Source organism: Lagopus leucura, unplaced genomic scaffold (genome assembly GCF_019238085.1).
Source record: "Lagopus leucura isolate 7727_CA_CO unplaced genomic scaffold, USGS_WTPT01 Super-Scaffold_810, whole genome shotgun sequence".
Classification (NCBI taxonomy): domain Eukaryota; kingdom Metazoa; phylum Chordata; class Aves; order Galliformes; family Phasianidae; genus Lagopus; species Lagopus leucura.
The window spans coordinates 2,635,730-2,653,913 of record NW_024962261.1 but is presented as its reverse complement, the minus strand read 5'-3'; the positions used below and the strand labels follow the sequence as shown (position 1 = coordinate 2,653,913).

The window sequence follows — 18,184 nt, the reverse complement described above, 5'->3', positions numbered from 1 at the left end:
ATTTTTATTTTCAACATTTTTTTTAATTTTAATTTGAGATATCTATAATAAAAACAGATTCTCATCTAACATTTTTAAACAATCTTGCCTCTTCTCTCCTGACTACATCCCCCAAAGAAAACAGATTTGTTTCCTATCAGTGCACATATCAGGAAACCACACTGAAAAAAGCCGTGTATTTAAGTCTACATTTTTAAAGTTTTATTTAGACTGTAGACTGTGACCAAAGTCCAGATTGTGCAGCATTTAGACACAGGAACCTTTTATGCCCACCTAATATGATGGCATTCATGTTATTTGAACAAGAAATGTAAAGCCACCAGAAAAAAGTTTCATTATTTTCAATGCCAGAACTCCGTGTCTCATTCACTTCCTCAAAAAATGAAAATATTCTTCGTAACAAATCGTAGTTTAGTAGAGATAGGAACATCACACGGCAGAAGTAAACACCAGGAAAATGAAGTGCATCTTTTAAACACTCTTAGTGCATTTTAACATGGAAATGCAAACGCTGAACAAACAGGAGGATACGTTGTGAATCCTGCACTTGTTTAGAGAGATGATAACATACGTACGGTTCACAAAGACTTGTTCCTCATGGGATAAAATGCTTGTCAAATGGGCCCCTTGTAGGCGGCATTCTCGCTCAGCCGTATCCCAGGTACGTCGGTGGGCAAAGTATTTGTAGCACTGTCCTTGGAACTTGTGCCAACCATAATCACAAGTCTCTGTGTCTGTGACAAATAAACAAACCACAATTCTGATAATGGGTGTGAAATATAAATGTTTTACATGGATGGATTTTTTGCAAGCACAAGGTGAAGATATCCACTATCTGTAAAGAGGTATGAACACAAGCAATGAGCACTCATCCTTGAGTACTCATTCAATTTGTTTTGTCTACCCACTTCAGTGTAAGCTTCAAGTATATTATTTGTGTAAGGAATATACCCATAACTGGTAATTCTGACCTGCTGATTGAATTATGCTGTACACCGACAATTCCACAAGGGCATTTTTACTCCATTACCCAGGGTGAACGAAATGCCTTTATGCTACACTGCAGTCAGTCTATATATCATCTGAACTTTCTGAGTCTGTATGTGAGGATTAGGATTTTTATTTGTAAGGGCAAATAGTTCTGTGAATGACTGCACTGAATTACCTTGGTTTGGAAGAAACTAATAATGGAAAATAACCATACAGGAAAGTTCTCACTGTTGTTCAGACCACAGATGCAAAGTTGCAATATTACCTTTCTGATTTTACTTCTCCAAATCCTTCACAAAAACCCATCTTCCTTGATAAACTATCAATTAATGAGCTTTAGGCATCAGTTTCAAAAGAAGGCTATAAAGCTGAAATACAAACTAATGTACACTGCCAGTACTCATATGAGGGACGATGCTGATAAGAATATGTAATAGTCAAAAGTTCATATCAGCCAATATTTCCTTTTATATAAAGAGAAATAAACATGATCCTCAGAACAATCTGTGGATTTGATATTGTTTTGTCAAGGGTAGGCAAATGCAATCAGAATACGGAGAATATGGTAAAGAACAAGATTTCCATCCCAAGTCTGCTTCTGGACCAGCACTGTAGGAATGAATCACAGATGTAACTCAGCATTAATAAGATACGCAATAACAAATTTGATGCCTGGGTTAGTCTGATCTGTGCTTGGTAATGGGAAGAACCTGTCATTGAGAGAGCTTTAGAGAGGAATGGGCCAAACTTCAGAGAAATCTCAGGATTATTTTGAGCAGTGGTGGGTAAAGTGGCACCAAAAAGGACACTTTTTGGTGGCACAAGGTTATGGTGTGTTCTGACTACAGCTGGTTCCAGCAAACTAAGCACATGCTACTCATCCTGAAGAGCCTCAGCTGCATGATGATAACGGAAACAAAAGCTTCTGTTTAATCTCCAAACAGGAATTTGTGACTTCCCAGAAGGTCTTGTATCAATGACCAAACAAAGCCTTATCTGAAAGCAACCATCTTGCCTTTCCAGTGTTATACATGCATTGTGGGTATGAATCTGATCTCTTGTTTTCAGTTAAGTAATACAGATAATTGTTAGTAAGATTCTCTGGCCTGAAGGACTCTTTGCACTTTTTCAGGAAAAAGCCAAATACTATAGAATAGCCAATGACATATGTCTGCGTATAATTTAACTATGATATTTCTCAGGTTTGAGCTGCTACCACTGAGTCAGTTTTGGAAAAACAAGTCACAACAGAAGGCTGATTCTTAATTCACAGAAGGAAGATGCTGCTTACATCCTGAAGCATGAATGTGTCAATTTTTTGGAAGTTTTTTGCCTTTTTTAATCTTCTGAGACAAAAACTAAACTTTAAAATATATGAATGGATATGTGCAAACATATAACTTCAGAGGCTTTCCCTGTCAGCTCTTGGCAACGTCATTAACAAAACAATCTCATATCAAAATCTTGTTTTAGGTCATCACATGGATATACTGAATATGAAGGCATAATACAGCTTACGCTTGTTACCTCTTTTCTGTTTTCAACAAGCTAAGCTGCAGAAAGCTGCTTGTGCATTGGCTAATACCAGATATGAAAAAGAGATGTAATCTATACTATCAACTTGTTAGTTTTTGGTGTTTTCTGCTTTGCATTCTGTAGGAGGTGCAGGCTGTAATCTCTGGGATCTAGGCCATTTCAAAGTTTAGTCTGCCTTTGGCTCCTTGAACGTTTTTTTAACCACACATTGCTGACTAACAGTGCCGTGTACACTCTGAAGGCACTTCAGCTTTTATTATTCATCTTGTTCAGGGACAACCCTGTCCCACAGGAAAGAAGCCAGATAACAACAAGTCATGTGTTGCATGTTGAGAATACTGTGGCTGGAGAGCGAGTGCAGATCAGGGCTGTGCTAGTCTGGCTCCAGCACAGGAGGAGCTTCACAGTTTGAGAGAAGGTCTGCAGAAAGGTTGAATGGGAGATAAGGAGTCTTGAAGAAAAGACTGAAAGATCAGGCTCAAAGAATGAGATATAAATGGCCTGAGCATAAATCATAAATCATACTACTGAATACAATACTGCATTTTCATTATATACTTATTCTGGGTTGTAATCACAGCTTTCTGCAACCTTGCTCCAAAATATGATGGAAAGACTGATAAACTGCGTGCTAAATTTACGGTATTTTAAAAGTTGTCTGAGTAAGCCTCAGGATTTATTACAACTTACAGGCTCCAGTGATGTGTGCAAGGAGACACCCACGCAGCTCCTGCTCTTTGCAACTGCAATTGTATACATGTAACAACATCTCTAAAGACTGCATTAAAAAAATGTATTAAATCTGTTCATTTAATACACAGACAGGCATGATAAGTACATTTTCAACAGCTGAAATACACTGCTGTACATCCTTTGTGTTTAGATAAATTTCATAAGAGGCATAAAGTAAATAAAAGAGTGAAAAACAGGTATTAGAACATAGAGTCTTACTTAGCTGTGAATTTTATCTGTGACTGTCACAAAATCATAGAATCACAGAATCACAGAATTGTAGGGGTTGGAAGGGACCTCCAGAGATCATTGAATCCAACCCCCAACTGTCAGTTTTAAGGTATCTAACAAAAGTATTGGGCCCATTAGCTCACATGTCTTGAAGAGGAACCATTTCTAAATATTCAAAATAGCCCTTTCTCAGCTGCAAGACATCAGCTAGAGACCATCTGTTTTCAGAAATTATCTCTGCATTGAGCCTTTCTCAAATACATCCATCCCAGCCTACCAAGTTCAGGGAACAAAGTGAATCAAATGAGACAGAGGTAATCATAAGCATTTCAACAAAGAATTTATGTATGAATAATGTTATTAAAAAAAACAAAAACAAAAACAACACATTGTTCCTGATACAATTATAAAGAAAAAAGCTGTTTTGCTTTCAGAACCTGGAATACAGACCAGCTGGCTATAGTATCCCATGGAGGCACGTCCAGCAACAAACACAAAGGCATCATTACAAAACACTGGGCCACGCGTGCAGCTGCATTTGGTAAACAGACTTAGCTAGGTGTGCCTGCAGGGATCCTGGCAGTGGAGAAAACCAAAGTTTGAGTCTGAAATGCAAACAACATGCCTTGAAAGCAGGTAGATAACAGAGAGAATAACAAGGAGAGGGGGCAACAAAAAGCGAAGGTAACTCAAGCCATTCAAGGAAGGAAAAGGAAGGTAGAAGTACATGCTGATCTACCCAATTACTCTTGATGCTGCCGCCCAAATTGTAATTCTCTACCATTCTGTCGTTTCCAATGTAAACATGAAATATGGTTCCCCTCATCCTAAATATGAGCAGCTAAATACTGAATCAACAGTTGCATACATTGAAGTGCTGCACTGTACATCTTCTCTGGCATTCATTCCACAAAATGTGTGCCTACCTAGATACCTAGCTTGTCCCCTCTCCTCCTTTCTCAGCCATGGAGTGTGTGAAGCAACACTCTGGGAAGAGGAATTGGAATGCTCTGAGCTCTGACCTCATTTATGCAGATGCTGGAAGTTCTCAGAAGGTCTTTCCACAGAAGGATGCCAAGGCAATGACCACTGGCTCCCCTGGGATAAGGCTCATACCGAGGTCTACTTCAGTTTGCAGTCATCCTTTGAAAAACCTTTTCTGGATATTTCTGCATTTAGGAAATGACATGCAAATGTCAGCAAGTGGCATGCTGCGCTTTGAAAACATGCATGTGATGGAAAAAGAGAGTATTTTCTAGCAGAGGTCCTCCACTCCACTTTGATCTAGTCTGATTCAGAAGTAATGCTGGCATGCTGACCTACAAATCTAGTTTAAAAAGGAAACACCCTCAGTTGCTCTATTTCTAACATCAGACAACTTTAGCTCTCTTCAGGAAGAAGTTCCCGGGCTTGGATTGTCTGCTGAACCGCTTCCACCTGGCAAGAAAAATGTCTGTCACAGAGCCAGTTACAGCTCACTGGTTCTCAGAACCGATTCTTTCACTCTGGGTTAGATCACCCTGAAGGCTCCTCAGCTTCTACCACCTACTGGAGCTCCTGGGTTTATCCCCACGTCACATTTCCAAAAGTTGGCACACACTTAAAACTGTGGGGCTTTATGTCAGCTGGAAATCCACTATCCTAAAAAAGTCTCATTTTGAATTTGGTTTTCAGAAGCAACGTGCATTCATTTCTTCACTTCCATCATATTTTGAATACTCAGCACCATGTCTAAGAAAGCCCTTCAACTTCACTTTTTCTGAGGATCTCTAAAATGAATAGTATATACTGAAGAAAAAAGAGAAAGTAATGAAATATAATCTTAGTGTGCTCAACTCCACCTTTCCTGTGGCACTGAGGTACATACTCTGTTGTTCTGGCTGCTCTTTTAATCTAGTGAGGTCAGGACTGGTGCCCTGAAATAAAGCCTGCTTGCCAGACAACTGCATCTCAATTGCCAACACGGTTTTATTTTGTCTGGTGGAGTGGAAATTTGGCACTGAACAATTTTCCCAAGTCTCAAACCACTGCAGGACTTTAAGCAGAGGAAATTTAAATTCCAAAGCTGAGTGAGCAGGGCTCTGGTTCTGATTGACAAACTAGGAAATGTTCCCATTAACCACCTAAAATGCACTCTCAGGTTAGTCATAGCAGCTGAAAGCTACCATGGTACTGGGAGCCCGTCACTACTATGCGTTTGCTGAAATTAAAGGTAGAAAGAAGGAGAGGAGCAAAAACACTTCTTTCTTTTGTTGCGGGAATATTGACAACTCGCAATTTTTAAGAGCAAATTCAGAATTCCTTTCAAATCACAAGGTTGGGCAGACTACTGAAAAAATTCAACAGTGAAAAGTCCTGGAGCCAGTCAGCTTCAAGAGGTTTAAACTCTAAGAAACATCTCTATAGGTTGAACTGGAAGAGTTTTCAAACTGCCTTCCACTCACTGAATATGAGACACAAGCCTGAAAATAGGTAGCACATTGAAGGGTTAAGACACAGCATTAATGACACAAATCCAAAGGTCCAGTTCATTCCCCTGTGAATGAAACTACTCAGCTGAAGAAAAAGATATTTTTATAAGCTTCAGAAAGTACATTTTAAGGTCCCATTTCTTTTTCCTATAGAGATGTCTTCATTAATTTTACCGACAGAACAGATTTTGCTACCCCTATTGCACTCCTATATCTACACACTAAGTAAATGGATGTATAAAGTATGAAGTAAACAGCATGGATATTTCTCTTAAATACAACAACATTTCTTGCAAGGCAATGTTCTAACAGTTACAGAAAATCCGATGTTTGATCTCATTTCAATTGTCCCATTCAGAAAATTTTAAAACTTACTTGTAATTGCAGTCCTGCAACATACTTCTCCTAAAATAACACCAAATGAATCAATATAGAAAAGTTTGGGATGAAGATGTCAAGGTTATGAACCTCAGAGAATTGACATATAATCTAGTATACTGAGTGGGATATTTCCTACTTTCAAGTGACAGCTGTCTGAAGTGATGTGTTCTGATATGTCTTTCACACTACATGTAATTACTTTAAAACAAAAGTTCAGAAGGCAGTAAAATTTTGTTCCACTCATTATCCCAAAGGCATCTCTACAGTGGTGAAATAACCTGATTTTGTGCCTGCAAGCCAATCTGAACAGGATGTGTTTGCCTTGGATCCCAGTTTCAGTTAACATTCAGTACAGCAATAGTACGAATTTTGATCGATTAAGCATGTGGATAGTGTTTGCTCTCATCCATCTGAGAAAGATGGTGTAAATGTAATGCTAAACAAAGAGCCCTCAGCTACAAATCATGGGAGTCTAACATACTCAAATTTTGTTCAGACTAAAAAATGCAAACCCATCTCACAGTTATGATTTCCCATAAATCTTAATAGTTTCTTCAATCCTTTATCTACTAGAAGAAGCTACCTTAATCTAGCTATTCCAGAAGACTATTTAAATGGAAACAGATAGGTGTATAAAGTTGGAAGTGTCTTAGGTACCTGCTGGTATGACTCATCTCTCTAAAATGTTTCTCCACTGTTTGGAAAACAACAATAACAAAAATAACAACAACAACAAAACAAGACAAAATAAAGACATTCTACTCTTCATATTGAAGGTAGCTATGTAGCATAACAATGTGAGAGAAGAGGAAAAAGGATGAAAGGATAAACTTCTGAGTTTAACAAGAATGGACAGTTGGCTGAGTATGAGCCAGCAGCGTGCCCAGGTGGCCAAGAAGACCAGTAGACCAGTGGCATGCTGGCTTGTATCAGGAAAGTTGTGGTGAGCAGGACTAGGAGAGTAATCCTGCCCATGTACTTGGCACTGGTGAGGCCTCACCTTGAGCACTATGTTCACTTTTGGGCACCTCAGTACAGAAAGGACAATGAGATGGTGGAGCAGGTCCAAAGAAGGCAATAAAGCTTGTGAAGGGCTTGGAAAATATGCCCTATGAGGAGAGACTGAAGGTACTGGGGCTGCTTAGTCTGGGGAAGAAGAGGTTGAGGGGAGACCTTACTGCTCTCTTTGCACCAGTATCTGGAAGGCGCTTACAGCGAGAGAGGGGCCGATCTCTTCTCACTGGTGACAGGTGACAGAACGAGTGGAAATGGCCTCAAGATGCAACAGGATAAGTTTAGGTTGGATATGAGGAAACACTTCTTTACAGAAAGGGTTGTTAAGCGCTGGAATAGGCTCCCCAGGGCAGTGGCTGAGTCACCATCCATGGATGTGTTTAAAAACCATTTGGATGTGGTGCTCAAGGCCACGATTTAGTGGAGGGCTGTTAGAGTTAGGGTAGTATGGTTAGGTGGTGGTTGGACTCGATGATCTTAAAGGTCTTTTCCAATTTAATGATTAAAAAGAAAAGTATATAAGCATGACTTCCGGCACTTCAACTCACTTAAGTTCTCATGGAAAACATGACAGAAATTTTCCTCTTTCACAGCCACATACACAAGACTTAAGTCATTCTAGATTTAAAAGCATATCTTACCTTGCTCACAGAGAGCACCGATATAGCTCGGTAGACACAGGCAAGTAAAAGTATTGAGACCATCTATACATGTGGCTCCATTGCGGCATGGGTTAGACTGGCATTCATCAATATCTACAACATACAGATAAAAATGTTTTTATAATTCACTCAGCTATCAGAAGGGAAATGTTATTCTGCCTTATTCATAATTATTACTTGGACAAGTTCACACCAAAAAAATGAAGTATTGCGAAAGATCCAAGAGAGTGGTTTTATTTGCATGACAGCTGATTTCATACACATTTCCTTTCTCTTCATCCCAAAAGCAAGAAGCAGTTTCTTCAGTAAATGTGACTTTACTGATCCAAGAATCCTGCACTCCTGCTTTAATTTGTAAATATTCAGCACTGCATTGTATAGCTGAGAAAGAAGTTATCTTGCACAGCAGGACCACTATCAGTAGAGAATTTTGCCTGGATTTGTGACCATCACACAAAAAAATTCTCATCAAACACTGGAAACCTCAAATATCTTCATAAATCTCAAATGAAAGGAAAAAAAAATATTCTCTGATCTTTGGCTGGTAAGCAGGGGATTCCTTGACAAAGAGAAACATCTAAGATGCAGTATCTAAACCGTGACTTCTAGCAGCAACAACCCACTAATGAACTACAAATTTCATCCATGTAAGCCAGGAAAAATACTGGCTAAGTATTTTTTTAATCATCTATCTTCCTGCAGAAAACAAATGAAACCATAGTAGTCCTGATAATTGTTCTGCACTGATATCAATCTTTGTCTTTTTTTCTCCCCAGTATATTATAAGTGGAATTCATTTTAGCAATATTGCATAACGTTTTTTTCTTTCATATTCAGTGGATGACAAACAAACCCATGATACTGATCAGGGAATTAAATTAAAAAGTTTTCCAAAGACTAAACTTGTGCAAAAGTTGTATACAAAATAGCCACGCTGCTAGTTTCATCGTCATTTCGCTTGTTGGTTTGAAAGGAAAAGAAAGGAAAAACTGTTTATCCTGAACTGTATGGGTGAGTTTCTCAACCCAAGTTCATAGCACAGAAATCCAGGTGTCACAAGCAGTTTGAAGAGATCCTCTGCTAAAAGAGTTATTAAAATACTAACCTTTACCAGAAATGCATCTGATTATGGTCATACTTAAAATTTTCTTGAAAAAATACCAGCTAACATTCAATGGTTATATTTGGGTCTCGGCTATTTTACCACTCTTTAATATAATTACACGATGCTTTTAAGGAATTATCCTGAATAAACTGATTTTACTTAATGTATTTAGGAATTTAATGTTTGTGCTTCTAGGTGATTCAGTTATAATTCACTTACATTTGTGTGTGCACATGCTTGTGCACACTACAGGCAGAGAGAAAAGGGGACAGTGGACCTATTTGTGTTCTCTTCTTAAGTAAGGCTTTACTGCAGAATATTTTCATATGTTCATGTTTTCTTCAACTTAAAAAAAAAAAAAAAACCTACTTTTGCAAATCTCACGTATGAAAACTTTATACTTAAATTAATCTAAAGACAATCCAGTATCTTGATGACATCAACTTACCTAATTCACACTGCTCACCATTGAAACCTGGCAAACATGTACAAATGTAAAATGAACCACGTGGATAGCAGGTACCACCATTAAGGCAGGGATTACTTTTGCATGGATCTTGTCCTGTTAAGTAGAAAAATAAAGTTTACCCTGTGGTCCCAAAGTGCTGATATCTTTTCGAATTTTTGGAAAAATAAATCTTTCTTCATTTTTGTACTGATATTGCAAGACCTACTATTGTTACAGAAACTACAATAATAAGATAGAATATTAAGATGCTTTTGTAAAATAATAAAGTTCCTTTTCAGGCATCACTATTTACAACTTCAAAAATTACATGGCATTCACTGTGAACCAACATAAATAATTTTCAGAATCTGTACTACATTTGGCAGTCACAATGATCTACTGAGGATTTAGTCAGCATGACACGACAATTAATTATAGCTGAAAATAGTTAAACATAAGCAAAATGAATGGAAAATGCTTTTGCTTTTTTTGAACAGGGTTAGTTTATGTAGAATGACTGGGTACACAGAACATATATCTCTTGAATATACTGCCTGCCTGTTGATGGTTCATTTCATTATATTCAAACGATCAGTGCACACAGATTCTTATTTCTTTGAAAGTATGTTTTCATTCATGTACATTTCTCACCTTTCCTTAAACCACACTTCAAGAATACAAATAAAGGTACTGAGTACATTTGTAGCTGAACTAAACATTAAGATAAAAGCTTACCTGCTGTGAAATCCTCAGGTATTACGGGAGTTATCATTTAAATAGATTTTTCTTGCAGAGGTGACTTCTAGTGATGTGTATTTCAATTAAGTTTAAATACCTAGGTATTTGCAATTGATTTAATGCCTAGGAGCAATCACTCACACAAAAGTTCATAGACAACGATTCATATCCACTTCTCCGCATTAGAGGAAAATTATTAAGACAACCCTTTTGGGATACAAGAATAAAGACCTAACTTACAAAATGGGTAAGAATTTTGTCATCTAAGTTGATTCAAAGACAGGAAAAAACTTTATATTTTGGTTACATTTTCCCAAAGTGGTTTGGCTATTCTTTATAAAAGAAAAGATAACATCTGTTTTACCCTTTCAGGTAAAATTTTTATGGAAGCAGTGTTCTTAAGGTACCAAATTCCCTATCTACTCGCTGGAGGTAAACTAAGTTCTGTTTAAAGCCTCCAACAGAAAATCCCCCTTTATAAGTTTGGGCATGTAAGTAAGTGGGCAGACTCCTGCTCCAGAGGTTTTCAAAAGAATCTAATAATCTTAAAATAGAGTTCTTTTAGGACTGCTTATGTCTAAATCCAAAAAGCAGACCAATGTTAAGCACGTATTTTTACTGTGCATGTGTTTATCTACAGATAATTTTCTGGAAAACATGTTCAAATTCATAGCTACCTGGATTATCTGAAGATATATAATAGAAAGCTATGTAATTTTAAACTTGCCTTTTTCCTTCTTCAGCTATACCTAGATAAAATAAATTGAAGTTATACTCCTTATAAAGATCCTACCTGCACCATCTGTGTATTTGATTAAATGGTGCCTAATAACCATTAATGTAAACCAAAATATTGTAGCAAATTATGTCTAACAAAAAGGTTTATAATTTATGAAAGACAGATGCTTTATTAACTAGGTAAGCTACAGATAAACTGAATTCATGAAGCCTCAGTTTCTTCTTGGAAAATTACCTTGTAGATTAAGAAAATATATTTTTTAATGGAAAATTCCAGTACTTAAAATGCAGCTAGATCTGCTCTGCAAAGTAATAATACTCTGAAAATCCTACCTGTAAACCAGTTGTATAAGTGCTATCATCATGCAAACACAGAACAGCTATCAGATAAAATAACTGCATATATCTTCATAAAAAACTGGAAAAATGAATAATCACAGCTGAATTCTCTATCACAATCAGTGTTATCATCCTGACTTTTAGAACTTGCTGGGCAGCCCAAGTCTGATGCAGAGCTTCACGATGCAAACACTCAGGAAATGTCACTGACTTGAGTTTTGGTCTCCCATCCTCCTTCATTTTGTCACAGTAGAGTTTACCATCATACTGATTTCAGGCATTTCAGGTCATGAGTTCTGTTGTATTTCATTGCCATACCTCTTATCATAGTTAAGATATTCATTTGCAATTATCATAACAAATATATATATAACAGTGATCATATGTGGAAGTTACCTGGAATTTGCACTGCTGTGCCTTCAACCGAACCCATACTTGTGCCAATCAGGAAATCTGATCCATTAGTGACTTCCGGAAGAGAAAATGATGAAGTTACAAGTTCAATAGTATTTAGCTCCTCAGAGCTTATTGTTGACTGTTCATTTGAATAAGGATTATTTCCAGGGGCTGCATTGTTTGTTGCAATGTTAGAAGAAACTGTTGTGATCTCCTGTCGACCAAGCAAAGCTGACTGTGTTTCCAAGCTTCTGTCCAAAGGCTCTAAAGATGAAGTTAGCATTGTAACTGTTTCCTGGTCAGGTTTAAATACTCCAACTTCTATACTGTCAGGTGAATCTGAAGCAGGTGTGGATGAAAGCCTTGGTGTCTCTCTCTCAGTACTCCTATCACTTTCTTGACTGGGATTTTTCACTCTCTCTGAAGAAAATTCAACTTCTATGGTGCTAAGTTTTGGAATATCTGTGCTTGTTCTTTCTCCAAAATTCAGAAAAGCAGTAGGGTAGTCATGTATTGACGGAGAATCTCCAGAAACAGTAGCATTTTCCTCAGTAATCAGATCATTTACAGAAGATTCTGTCTCCTCTGACCTCTCTGTTACAAGTTTATTAAAGTGAGGAGTACTTTCAGTAGTTACGCTTTCTGATTCAGGCTCAAAAGAAAACTCTATCAGAGAAGACTCTGTTGTATCTAGGTCTGTTGTGGGTGGTTTATAAGTTGCTGCAATATCAGAACTAACCTCTTTGAAAGTTCCATCTGATGAGTGATCAGACTGATCTGAATCCTTTGCAGATGATGTACTTGGAATGATTACCTCAGGATATTCAGATACTCCGTTAACTAACTGAACAGTTACCGAGGATTTGGGATTTTGAGAAACAGAATTTAAACTTACTGAGTCTGTTTCTTCATACTCTGCTGCTGACGCTGATTTTGTTTGCACATATACTGTAGAGTGCTTTTCTTCACTACTGCTAGATGATACAGTTGCATGTTGGGACATACTCTGTGTGGTGACCATACTTACATCAAATGTGTCAGTTGTCAAAGCCTTTTCTGTCTCCATAGTCAAATCTGGTGTGAGGGAAGGAACCACAGGCTTTTTATCACCTGATTCTTCTTGGCCCATTCCAGAAAACCCAGTAACAGACATTGTTTCACTTTGATCTGTTACTATTTGGTTGGTTGCTGAAGTATAAAGCTCATGCATATCATCTGCACTGCTTGTGCTTCCAACATGCTTAGCCTCGAACTCAGATTCTTTAGAGTCATGAGGCATATGGGGGCTTACCAGCGCGGGTACTGTTGGAAGGAAAATTCCCAGTTCATTGAGTATGGTAGTTGTGAGAGTTTCTGTTGCAAACTGCATAGCATACCCTGAACCTACATCCTTGTCTACTAATTTTGGTCCATGTCCAGCTGTCACCGATTCACTATTTGGCTGAATGGAAGTAGTCAAAGAAAGATTATCACCAGATCTAGATATATTCTCTTCAATTATAGAAAAATTAAGTGTTGAATCATACTTATCCTCTTCAGCTTTCATGCTATCATCACTGCCATACGTTGACTGTATGGCAAGATTTGGCGCTGTCTGCACACTTATTATATCTTCAGGCATTGACTTGGAGTGATCCATGTCTATAATAGTTGTTTTTTCTGATGGGATTTGAAGTCGTTCTTCAATTAGTGTAATATCACCATAAACAGAAACATTTAGTGTAAGATGTCTTCTATCATCAACCACTGGAATAATATCCAGTGACATCCCAGTATCACTTGTCAGCTCTTCTGATGTAGCTGTCTTTGGATCAGCAGCAGTTTGATTTGCCACAATCTCTTTTTCTTCTGTAAAAAGTGAACCTAATCCTGTGATCACAGTCTGTGATCCATCTCCTGGTGCATCTGTTGTCATAACTTTAGGATAAATTTCCTTAGGAACCTGAGATGAAGCAGTTAGTTCGACTTCTGTCACAGGAGGTATTGTAAAATGAGTAAATGCATCAGGGGGAAATGAATCTGAAACACCATCCTGACCAGATCCCTCTCCAGAACTTTCAGGAAATATTCTGCTTGGCATTTTTGTTGCTGAGGTTGAAAGAGATTTTCCCATTTCAAGATAAGGAGTTTCACTCAGTATTACAGAAACAGGAGTTATGTCATCTGTAGCCAGCATATGTGAAGATTCCTCATGAGAAACATCTCCAGGAGTAGCTATTGGCCTGTTTGTTTCATTTTCTCCCCTCCTATGGTCCATTTCCTTATTGTAAGGTTCTTCAATCACAACAAAATAATGTGTTATCTCTTTGTCTTTAGAGTTGGAGCGATTGGAACTCTCTTCTTCTAAAGCTGGGGAACTGGTGGCCATAGAGTATGCAGTTTCTGTCAGCAGCTCTGCTGCAGTAGTTCTAATTTCTCCATTAATTTCAGCATTTGATTCAGTGCTTCCACTTTCAAAGACTTGTGTCATGTCAGTGGAAAGTTTGGGTCCTACACTTGCAGGAAGAAAAGACTGAGGACTTAAAGTATTTGTGGTTTCTTTGACAGCCAGTGAATCCACTGAAGAAATAACAGTAAACTCATCTCCTGATCCTTGTCCTGAAAATAATGGATCACTGATGAGATCATTGTTTGTTGGTTTTTCTTCTTTAGGTGTCAGGAGTAATCTGGGAATATCTTCTGTGGGAAAAATATTTTGTACCAACTTCTCTTCTTCCTCTGTACCTGCAACAGGAGAACTTAAGTATTTCCTTTCAATTATTGCAGACTCAGTAACTCTGTCATTATTAAATGGCAACAATATTTTTTCACCAGATTCAGCTTCTACTTTGTTTTCTTCTGAATATGGTCTGATAGTAGGAACATCTAAAAATTCCACATGTTCATGGTTAGCCTGTGTACTTCTGAAGAATGGATCCTCCATTGCTTCTCCAGAAGATTCTATTGCTTTTGTTGAAATTTCCCTTGGCCTGTCTTGCCATGAGTGCACATCTTCTGACACAGGAAGATTTGTAGCGAAAGATGTCACTGTCAGCTCATTAGCTGTTTTCTCTTCCATTTTTGTATCAGTTACAGTTCGCAAAATGGTGATGTCATATTCAGGATTTGTGACTAGCTCATTAGGTTCAGCAGTGAAGGCATGAACCACAGCGGATGGCATGCTGACAGCTTTTCTGTCATACTGCTCTTGTTCTGGTTTCCCAGTGGGTAAAATTGATGCTTTTGTAAATGATTCAGTTAAAGTTTCTGCTTCCCCAGATCCCTGATCAAAAAGTGAAAAATGCACTTTTTCCGTAGGTTCATTAGACATTAGTTTTGTGGTGCTGCTGTCAGCTTTGAGTTCTTCTCCAGAGCCATGCTCAATCATTAGAATTTTACCCAAAGAAACGGTTGAAAAGCTACCTTTTCCCTTTTTACTTTCTGTAGACTCAGTTACTGCTTTTATGCCATCATATGTCACCATGGTGTCAAGAGTACTGTTATTAACAACTGATTCTGGAGATGACGTGACTTCAGCTCTTTGTAAATCCTTTGTTCTAATTACTGGTGCAACATGAGATGTTACCTCTCTTCTAGAACCAAGTCTTGGTTTATTGTCAGAAGGAGTTGTGTGAGTTGGTTCTGCTTCTTGTGTTTGTTCTCCTTGGTTTTCTGTACTAAAGACATTCTCAGACATCCGAATTGCTACTTCAGAATCCTTTGTTAAGCCATCTGACCCAGTACTTGAAACTGATGTTGCTGGTTCACTTCTTCCTATGTGCTCTTCATATTCTGTTGTGGCATTCTTCAGTGAAACATTGATGACATAAATATTTCCTTCATGTCTTACTGTTTGTGTTTCCATGATAGACCTTGATGGAACTGAAGTCAAAGCAGCAGACTCAATGATAACATCTATGTCTCCAGAACCTGAATCAGTAAACGGGGAGTCAGTACTTACCACTTTTCTTGTGGGACTCCCTGAAAATAAGTCTGCTGGTTCTTCAGCTGATCCTTCATTTACAAAAAGCTTCTTTTCTCTCAAGAAAGGAGAGGTGGTAACCTTTTTGATTTCAGAATGCATGGTACCTGTTACTGGTACTGTTTTTCTGAGAGGGATCTGTTCCTGACTTACAGTTCTGACTTCATTAGTAGTGCTTCCAAGCTCACCCAGTTCTGATTTTCCCTTTGCAGCAGTGGCTGAAATTTCCTGACTTGAATAAACAGTAGTCTGTAATTCTTTTTCATCTTCAACTTTCTTTTCAGTTGCAACAGAGCTGCCAACTAGTTGCTCCGTAATTAATTCAGACACAAAATTGGTGGAAACAGTTGCTTCAGAACTTTGATCAAAAGTAGAATAAAGATTTCTTCCTCCTCCAGGCAAAGCAGAGGTGATTTCTGAAATGCTTACAGAAATTTCTGTTGGCAGTAATGTGCCAGAACCCAGAGAAATATCTTGCACTGAAAGTGTTTCTGCAACTGCTGTTTCTGTTGTGGCTGAAGCTAAAGTGCTGTTCTCTTCTACATCCCCAGAACCTTCTAGAACTAGAAAAGAAGCACTCATCTCAGTCTTTATTGCATGAGTTGTTGTTTCCAGGTTGCTTTCAAAAGGGTACTCTGCATCAAGTTTAATAGTCGATTCATAGTAATTTCCCGGAGTGGTGGTCCCATCTTTTGGAATAAAGTCTTTCACAGCTATGCCTACAGTAGCAGTATCAAAACCTGCACTTGGAGCAGCAGTTACTGCAGAACTTTCCACAGAAATGACACTAGGAACAGAAGTTGTACCAGAAAATTTTTCATTATCTTCATGACTTGACATTGTCACAATTTCTGTGAACACAGACCTAGACAAATCAGATTCAGTGGAGCCATCTCCAGAAGATTCACTAGCAATCAAAAGCAAATTTTTTGTGTCTTTGGTAGAACTCTCCTCAGATCCATGCCACATTACAGTCTCCTTATTTTTTTGTGGTGACTGCTCATACATAGAAGTGAACTCTAAATATTTGTCTGTTGTGGTAACTTCTGACTCACCACTATATACTGGTTCTAACATTGCAACATCTGCTGTCGGTTGTGTGACTTCAAATGCCCCCATTACTTCTCCAGCTTTGCTTGGCTGCATTGTACCAGAAGCTTCAGTTTCAGATATTATAAAGGTATTTGTTTCATTGATTTGTGAAAAGGTTACATTTTTTGAATGTGCAACACTTTCAATTTGATCACTTCTTGCTTCCTCAGCTTTTGTACTTTTAGGTGCACTTGTCACTTGTTGCTTTCCGTTGATGAATTGCAAAGCTGGAGGAGTTGTAACATCAGTAGTATTTTCACAGTCTTCTTCCTCCTCTTCAAAGTCCATAAAGTTTGGAAAGAAAGGATCCAATATTATATATTCAGATGAATCCTGCACAGAGTCTGAAGTACAGGGTTCAGTCTGAGATGATTCTGCATCAGTATGGGGTTCATCTACTGCATGAGGAAGAATGTGGCGACTGAACAGATCCAAAAACTCATTCACCGGATGATCTGCAAAAAAAAAAGAGCTTTTCATAATCCCTAAGTAACAGTCATGGTTGTGCATTATTGCAGACACATGAAGTATGAACAATCCTCTAGAGCAAGAAAAGAACAACAGAAAAGTCAAACATCAAATTCAGTATATTCTTCCACTCACAGTATGTTAAATGCTTCCACAGTGTTTTACTTTCTACTCAGACCTTCTGAATATTGAGTTCACTGCTTACGAAGTGCTGTCCACACCAGAGCTAACTTTTCCTGTGCTAGATAGGAGAGACAAGAACTATTTCTAGACCACAAGACTCTGGTTCCAACCTGCAACAAATGCTTGTGATGATTAGTGATGTTAGCTAACCTCCACTAAAACTGAACGTAGAGGAAGCTAAACAAAGAGAAATCTAAATTAAAGTAGGACATAAAGAACATACCTTTATAGCTCCATTTATCTTCAGTATAGAGTAACTCATATTACTAGTAACACCATGAAAACCACACCATGTGCTCTATTATTTACACTTGGATCCTTGGTTAGCAAATAGTCTCACTCTACAAAGTTGTTGCAATTTGCCATTCTAAATTTTATAATAAATAACAAAAAAAATACCAGATTCAAAGATCAGTCATCATTCAGACATTAACATGAGTAAAGCCCAGTTATTTTTTTCTGTTTAATACTCGCTTCAAAAGATTTATACGATCTTACAGACTACAGACCTCTCATCTTCTATCTAGGTAGCCAAGCAGATAAAAAGGAAGAAAGAAGTTCTATGTAGACACTACAAGCCCTCATGAATTCCCCTAAGACTTATGATCATAAAGTCCACTGGCACTTCATAAATGCACCTTCTCAGAACAAAGATTACTTAAAACCCTCTAATCTAGATAATAAATACTATCCTCACTG

The 18,184-nt window shown here is 37.9% G+C and overlaps 1 protein-coding gene across 3 annotated transcripts in view; it reads right to left on the bottom strand.

The window, feature by feature from the left end:
• Positions 1–18,184, bottom strand: part of VCAN (versican) — a 105,837-nt gene that overhangs the window by 17,013 nt on the left and 70,640 nt on the right. For all 3 annotated transcript variants that reach the window (XM_042866260.1, XM_042866261.1, XM_042866262.1), the window contains exons 8-11: positions 11,782–17,289; positions 9,571–9,684; positions 7,997–8,110; positions 576–734 (exon numbers count right to left, since the gene is read on the bottom strand). In XM_042866260.1, coding sequence (XP_042722194.1) covers positions 576–734; positions 7,997–8,110; positions 9,571–9,684; positions 11,782–17,289 — 5,895 coding nt within the window. The remainder of the gene's footprint in view (positions 1–575; positions 735–7,996; positions 8,111–9,570; positions 9,685–11,781; positions 17,290–18,184) is intronic.